Raw genomic sequence first — 8,252 nt, forward strand, 5'->3', positions numbered from 1 at the left:
AGCCTAATCAAACGGTACATATGAGGGTACTTTGCCCAAATCTCGATAGAGAAGATGCATTGGAGACTGTCCTTGATGTACCGATACCAGAAGAGATGTTTACACGCATGGGAAGCACTGCTGGTCTAAGATGGCAAAACATGGCGACGTGGATGAAGGCTCAAACGGTTGACAAATGGTCGTCTCCTATCATAGCTAACCGTTACAACGAGCTTAGTTTTTTGCTTTACATGCTTGGATCTCCTACTCTACCTCTTCGGATTCAACTAGATAATTCAAGTGCTAGCTCTATTCGCAATTCTTCCATCGTAAGTAAAATCTAAATTTGCTTGTTTGCATGCATGCAAGTTAGTCTAGGTATTAAATGGGCCATCTTAACAGGTTGGCAGGTTCGATCACATACAAACCCAAAAAATCATGTCAAACATATTATTAACAAAACACAACACCATTATTTTTTTGGATCAACACAAACACGACCCAATTTTTACTAATAATTCTCTTTTTATATATTTATGCACTAAAAACTGCTTTATAATCAATCATACATTTAATTAATGCACACATGAATATAAATTAATTATGTTTAATCTATACAACTTAATATCAATTTCTCTTTTATCTTTTAAACTTTGAGATAAACTATCAAATCGTATTATTTAAAATATATAACTAAACAGCTTAATTAGGTCAACTCGCATAAAGTCATGCCAACCCAAACACAATAGCAAATTCAACCTAAAATTGACCGGCCCGTTATACAAAACCCAAACCTATAAATTTCATGTATCGTGTTAATAGTAGTCATCTATGTATTAACCAATGAAATGTCGTGTGCTATAAAGGAAGCATCGACAGCAAAATACATAGTACAACAATACATGGCGGCGATAGGAGGACAACCAGCTTTAAACTCGGTACAAAGTTTATGTGCAATCGGTCAAGTGAAGATCAAGGCGTCGGATTTCTACCAAGGTGATGAACCCGTCAAGGCGCAAAACAAAGAGGAAAGGGGCGGATTTGTTCTTTGGCAAAAGAATCCGGATCTATGGTGCCTAGAGTTGCTCGTTTCAGGTTGCAAAGTCATATCAGGATGCAATGGTAAGAAATCTTGGAGACAATCATCAAACCAACTAAGACCAATGGACAGAGGTCCTTCTCGTCCTCTTCGTCGGTTTCTTCAGGTATAATGGTTAACTAACAGCATGCTCACTTATTAATGGATCAGTTTGGGATTGTGCTTAATACCAACTGTGTAAAACAAAAGTTCATTAGTTGAAAAGAGAACGGGTTTGACTACGACCATGTCTATTTCTAATATGTACAACCATATAAATAGTTTTATACAAATATGTAAGTGCTATAACTGACCTGCAACCAAAACACTGACATAGCCAAGCCCAATAGTTTGTTTTATGTTTTCTAGACAATCAAACTTCAAGTTCGATTTCTGTTTTGCATGCAATAATCCCTGTAAAAACAAACTGAACCGACATCTATAGCCGAATTGAACCCGGAAAAAATGAAATGGGCCAATATAACCAAATTTTGCAATAATTAAATAGTTTTCTTTTATTAAATTTATGAATTATAATTTTTATTTTTGAATGTAAAGTAACTCATTTGATGTTAAGAAGCCCAAAATCCAAATATGTTATACCTAAATGTGCAATAATCAATTAATCATTAACTAACAAAAAAACAAATTAGGTCCAAAGTTTTACTCAAATTCATGATTTTGGACCTTTTTTTTTTTTACCAAAATTTCAAAAACAAATGGCAAAACTAAAAAGAAAAAAAACAAATGGTTTTTCAAAAAAAAAAAAATCCAAAAACCATATTTCGGTTTTTGTTTTGTTTTAAGCCTTAAACCGACCCATACACACCTACACATGACCAATCCCTACAAAAATGTCATGTTTCACCAAAAAAACCTTTTTTAACCCAAAGTATCACGGATAGAAAGTCAAAACGACATATATGAAAGTCAAAACCAAACATAACTGAAAATATTTCCGTATGACTTATATTTTGTAGGGCTTGGACCCAAAGTCCACGGGAGACTTATTTCTTCAAGCCGTATGCATAGGAGAAAAGATCATAAACGAAGAGGAATGCTTCATATTAAAGCTCGACACGAGCCAATCCGATCTAGAGGCACAGTCCAATCCAAAATACGAGATCATACATCACACAATTTGGGGCTACTTTAGCCAAAGGTCGGGTCTTTTGGTCAAATTTGAGGACTCACGATTACTATCCGTGAACCCTGAAAACGGAGATGGCATATTTTGGGAAACCAGCACCGAGTCGGTTATTGAAGATTATAAAAACGTCGAAGGTGTAAATATTGCGCATAGCGGGAAAACATCAGTTACTATCTTTAGATACGGTGAACAGTCATCTAATCATAAGAGGGCGCTTGAAGAAAAATGGAAGATTGAAGAAGTTCACTTTAATGTTTGGGGATTGAATAAAGATTTCTTTAATCCTCCTTCTGAGTTTACAAAAGAGATGTGATTGTTCAAGTGCGGCTATTTTGTAACTATGAAGAACTAAGGGCCTACGTGTATGACATCATGCGAAGAACAACATAAAGATCGTTTAAATGAAAGATTTTAATGATAATAGGTTGCAAATATGCAAAATCCTGTAACTTCGATATATATGTTGAATACAGTGTTCTTTCTATAGGGATGCAAATTGACAAACGAACGCGTGTAATTAAATAGGTGGATTGGGACCTGTATAAAAGATGTTCTTCATGGGCTTGATATCGAGATTTCTTCAAGCTATGATCCTCTTCTATGAGAACTTAATACTCTTAAATTCTGTTGCAAACAAGATTAACAACACATTAGTATGTATGTCAAATGACACTTATTCTCAATTATGAATGCTTTATGCTTGAATCATAAATCTAATCAAAATCTAATCCTAGACCTTACTTTAAATCATTACGTAAACCTTAAATTTATGTAATTAGTATGCAATTATCAAATTGTTCCATATCAATTAAATAGAATTCCAAGACATCGTAGAAAACCAATTGCAGCAATCCACAAATAAACATGTATGTAAGTTGATCTAAATAGTTGGAAAGCTAAACAAACACACACTATTCACATCCCACATCCCTCTTGTGTGTCATACATACAAGCAGTATGACAGGATAAAAATGGTCGGTGAGGAGAAAATCACACAACCCCTAAAAGTTTTCATCTTACAAAAAATGATTGATGTGACACTAACAAATGTTAAACCATAGACAAGTATAGAGGAGGGTAGCAAAGCTACCCACGGATCCCCTATCCGATCCGCGGATCGTCAGAAGACATCCGCCACTCACGGATCACTTATCCAATCCGAGGATCGTCGAAAGACATCCGCGCAAGGATCACGTGGACTGGTAAAGCCATCCTCCAAGACATGCTTTGTGGATCCCCATCATAACCCGCGAACTGCCACGCGAGCACCCACGGAAGGAATCCACAAACAACACAAGGGACTCATCATGCATATGATCCCTATATGATACGGAAGAACAGTTGTAACAAACTATTTCTAGAAGATTCCCCCAATACCTCCTGATAGCGACATCGAACAGTGGAAAGATGACACCTGGACACGTAATGGCCATCCCACGACGTACACAGATAATGGCCGCCCTATAAACCGGTCCAGGCTGTCACACCCAACAAAGGCTCGACACGTGTCCATTCAGGTAGAAAGGGAATAACTTGACAGTGACAACTCCACCAATCACCTTCCCACAGCCTCGGCTATAAATACGAAGATCATCTCTTCAAGGTATTCACTCACACTCCCAAGCCTTACGCAATATACCGGGTACTCGTATTATTTCCGATTAAGATACAGTACTGATTCTCACGCCGGAGGGTGGTTAAGGGAAGACCCCCCACTTTGTCCTTCCCGTAACGAGACTCAACGGTGTTCTGTTTTGCAGGCATTAGCTTGGATCTGCTCTCATTACCTTTCAGAATACTCACATCTGGGGAAATACCCGATCGGACTATCTAGTTCGACTTGGTGTTTCTTCATTGGCGCCATTCGGTTTTAGCTAGATTCACGGTTTTTTACGGTTCTTTTTGATTCACTGTGATCTGAAGATGAGTCAGAACCAACAGCCATTTGCTGCTCCAGCAAGGTCCCGTCGTACTGAAATTTGGACGATCCAGTCCATGAAGGACAGGTGTCGGACGACCTTCGCCGGAGCACCAGAACTTCGGGTTTCGAAAATAGAACCGGAGAAGTTCCAAGGTTTGAAGACTTTGCACCTCGCAGGAACACCAGAACCCCGGTCCGAGAAGCTAGGCCGGAGAGTTACCGAGGCACAGAGTTACTGAGATCCAACGGAACACTCAGACTCCGGCTCTAGAAGACGGAGCCGGAGAATTTCCCAGATTCGACGGGGACGAAACGAGAACCTACCAGGCCAGATCTGGTAAAAACATTCTCACCCTGGAAGAGTGGTATCAACAAGAGAAACAACGACTAAAAGAAGAGTACGAGCGAAGAGTAAGGCGAGATCAGGTACTAGCCAGAACAGTGACGTACGACTCACCGCCTCCATCTCCGCCGCCAGCACCCCGGCGCGCTCAAGACCTAGAGTTGGAAGACAACTCTCGGTCAGCCGGTCGGTCACTCGCAAAAAGCCGCGAAAGAAGTTATCACACTCAGTGTACTCTATCTCACAGAACCCCACGAGATAACCGCCAGAAGGAAATCTTTCAATAAGAAGATTACGCGAGTGATGGCAGCTGGGACTATGGTAGAGAAACCTCTAGCCGCCCCAAGCCGTTAGTAAAGCATGCTGAATACTTCAGCGATGCAGAAGAAGACTTCACCAAACCATACCGCCCCGCGACATTCGCGGAAAAGTCAAAGTTCATTCCGCGAATAGCCACCGCTCCTTTCCCAACAAACGTCAAAATCTTGAGTAATTTGGGAAAATACAATGGGTTGACTGATCCAAGCAATCATTTGTTGAACTTCACAGCAGTTGGCGGAGTAAGCGGATGGATGCTACCCTATTGGTGCCACATGTTCGCATTGACACTAACTGGGGCAGCCAGAGTGTGACACCCGGTAATTTCCCAACCCTATAAACTAAGTAATCAACCTAATAATTAGGTGATTGTGAATATTATGCGCGCAAATAGAATCAGCGCGGGCATTTGTTATATGCGCCCTGCGCGAGCGCGCTATGTTAATCAGCGCGGGCATTTGTTATGTGCGCCCTGCGCGAGCGCGCTATGTTAGAATCAGCGCGGGTATTTGTTATGTGCACCCTGCGCGAGCGCGCCACGTTAAGAACCAGCGTGGGCATATGTTATATGCGCCATGCGCGAGTGTTTTGGCTTTATGTTTTCATGTAACTTAACTTTATGATGGGTTGACCGTCCCGCATGATGCTAAGGCGGGTGCATCCCAAATCGTTTATGCGCGTGCGGAAAGGGAACTAACCTCCCCGCATGGCGGGAACATTGAGAGCTAGTTTGTCTGAAGCTCCAAGATGGAATTGACTTCAACATAACTGATCACTATGTTGAAATACCAAGACCACCTGGAGAATCTACAAATGAAACTCAATGTCCCTGACTGCGAGAAGGTTACGAACCTACCCGCAGCAAAGAAATGTCCTTCACGCAGAAAGCTATGCGCACAAAGTTATACGCGCAGAACACTTAGTCTATTCTCCAGATGTAAAGAGATTATTCCCGCCCAAAAGGAAACAGTAGCGTGTTTCAGAGATTTCCACTTTTTAACTGTACACTGGCAAAAGCATCTGAAAAAGCATACTGTAACATGAAAAGTCAACTGTCAGCCACCCTACTCTCACTAACCACAGACCTGCATGTCCTGTCCAAATCAAATCAGAATCCACTCCTCCACTTTTAAATAAATAATAATAATTTCCATACTTTATCATCATTACACCTAGATATGAAAAGATTACAATCCCCTAAAGCAAGGGATTGTGTTCCCTGAATCTTGCCTATAAATATGTAACCCAAATTATCACCCAAACACACTTCAAACTTCTCTCTTAAGAACTGCAACCTTGCACTAATCATCTCCCAAGCATCCGTTGTTTTCATTTCCGATCCTGTTACTAGGTAAGCCGAGATTATAACCTTGAGATCTACTTTCCAACCCTTATATTCTCCTATTTCTTGATCTTAATATATATACTTCTTGTTATTTAATCGTATTCTAGACCTTCAATTCCGAGGCCAACACCAAGAAAACCCGAATCTCGATTAATCCCTTAACAAGAACCACAGGTGAGTCTCACAGCCCCTATTTTCACTATTTTCACTGTTTTTAAACTGTTTTCGGGGCGAGGGACACGTACTTAAATTACGATTTATCATGGTATACTTACAAGTTATGCGAACGATTGTGTTTAAATTATGTTTCATGATGAGCAATGCAAACGGTTATCTATGGTTTACGATGTATGTGCGCCAGAATTCGAGTAAGTGATCACTTTACCATTGGAACTCTAAGGGTAGGGACTGCTGGTTTGATCCACCCACTCGTAGGGGTCGCACCTCTTTGCATGGACGAGTGCCTAGAATGGGGCAGTACTATGGGATTGAGCCCGCTCGTAGGGGTCGCGCCTCTTTGCATGGACGAGCGCCTTGTTTTCCGGCACAACGTCCGCGCGTAACCCGCGGGACGGAATTATTGATTAGCTCGTAGGGGCAGCGCCTCTTTGCATAGACGAGCACGGTTTTTCAGAAATGTCCACGCGTAACCCGCGGTACGGCATTACATTATTTAGCTCGTAGTGGCAGCGCCACTTTGCATGGACGAGCACGTTTTCCAGAAACGTTCACGCGTAACCCGCGGGACGGTATTACTTATTTCGCTCGTAGTGGCAGCGCCACTTACACAGACGAGCACGGTTCCCAGAAATGTTCGCGCGTAGCCCGCGGAACGATTTTTATCAGAAATATGTTGTCAGATCTATGTTTTCATACGGATTATCAAGCATATGTTTAGACATGAAATCAGAAATGTGTTTCAATATGATTTTTATCAAGACTATGATGCAATGCGATTTATCAAGTTACTAAAACTTGTGAACTCACTCAGTTTATACTGATTCAAATGTTTTACGTGTCTTTCAGGAGATAACTAGGTAGCGCATGGAGTCACACTTAGAGCACCTCACGCTGAACATCTAAAACTAGCTTTTTGGAAGATTTTAGTTCTATCCCTTCGATGCGCGTGGTTGTTCCCGCTGCGCAAGGGGATATGGCGTGGAAATCTTCAACAGTTTTTATACTTGGATGTTTTTATGTAATTTTTAAACAATGTAATGTATTTGTATTAAACATTTCATGCGCAATGAAAATCTTACTTTGAATGTTTGCAATGGCCCGTGCTTAATTATCAATCCCCACTCGGGCGCGCCCGGCTGTTTCCGCCGCTCAGGGCCGGGTGTGACAGATTGGTATCAGAGCACTGGTTATAGCGAACTAGGAAAAGAAGTTTTAACCTAGACTATAACCGTTGGGGAATCGCATGAAATATTTTTCAAAGAAAATATTTTCAAAAGAAACTATACACACACTTAGGAACACGGGTCACACAGTGTCTAGTGAATAAAGATAAGAACATTATGTGCTCAGAGTACATGCGCTAAGTTTGATATATTTTCACTCTTTTAAAGCGAGAATGCCTCCAACTAGAGCCAAGGGAATTACCATGACACCCGAGGAACTCGCGGAAATAATCGCGCAAGCGATCGCAACACATGAGGCCAGCAAGGCCGAATCTAGTCAGGGTCGTCAGGAGAACGAGACCCCAGAACCCGAATCAGGAGCCTTGGACAAAGGGTGCTCCTATAAGACATTTATGGCCTGTAGGCCTTGGCCATTCAAGGGTACCGAAGGGGCCATTGGACTCTACAACTGGATTGACAAGATGGAGACAGTTCTCTCCATTAGCGGATGTAGTGAGAACCAGAAGGTCCTTTACGCGACCTGCATGTTCCAAGAAGCAGCTTCGTCTTGGTGGAAGCTTCAAGTGAAGACCTTGGGGCGAGAAGTTGCTCTTCACAAGACCTGGGAGGAACTGAAGGAAATGTTGATGAGAAAGTTCTGCTCTCGCGCAGAAATTCAGAGTCTGCAACAGGAATTCTGGAACCACACCATGGTAGGAACGGATATCGACGCCTACAACAACCGGTTCAACGAGCTTTGCCAGTTGGTGCCAGA

General features: G+C 41.7%; 1 protein-coding gene across 1 annotated transcript; it reads left to right on the forward strand.

Annotated features, from left to right (window-relative positions):
- On the forward strand, positions 1–2,569 carry LOC143589686 (uncharacterized). Its single transcript, XM_077070380.1, has 3 exons — positions 1–308; positions 846–1,184; positions 2,038–2,569. Exons 1-3 carry the CDS (start codon positions 21–23, stop codon positions 2,518–2,520), a joined length of 1,110 nt encoding a protein of 369 aa, XP_076926495.1. The 5' UTR covers positions 1–20; the 3' UTR covers positions 2,521–2,569.
- The last annotated feature ends 5,683 nt before the right edge of the window (positions 2,570–8,252 follow it).

This window comes from Bidens hawaiensis, unplaced genomic scaffold (genome assembly GCF_021521415.1).
Source record: "Bidens hawaiensis isolate Kalapana, Puna unplaced genomic scaffold, B.hawaiensis_p1.1 tig00037716_1, whole genome shotgun sequence".
Taxonomy (NCBI): domain Eukaryota; kingdom Viridiplantae; phylum Streptophyta; class Magnoliopsida; order Asterales; family Asteraceae; genus Bidens; species Bidens hawaiensis.

Coding starts and splice junctions, on each gene's coding strand:
- LOC143589686 (XM_077070380.1), top strand. CDS start 21: ATGAGGGTACTTTGCCCAAATCTCGATAGAGAAGATGCATTGGAGACT. Junction 309..845: donor CTATTCGCAATTCTTCCATC/GTAAGTAAAATC, acceptor TGTGCTATAAAG/GAAGCATCGACAGCAAAATA. Junction 1,185..2,037: donor CTCTTCGTCGGTTTCTTCAG/GTATAATGGTTA, acceptor TATATTTTGTAG/GGCTTGGACCCAAAGTCCAC.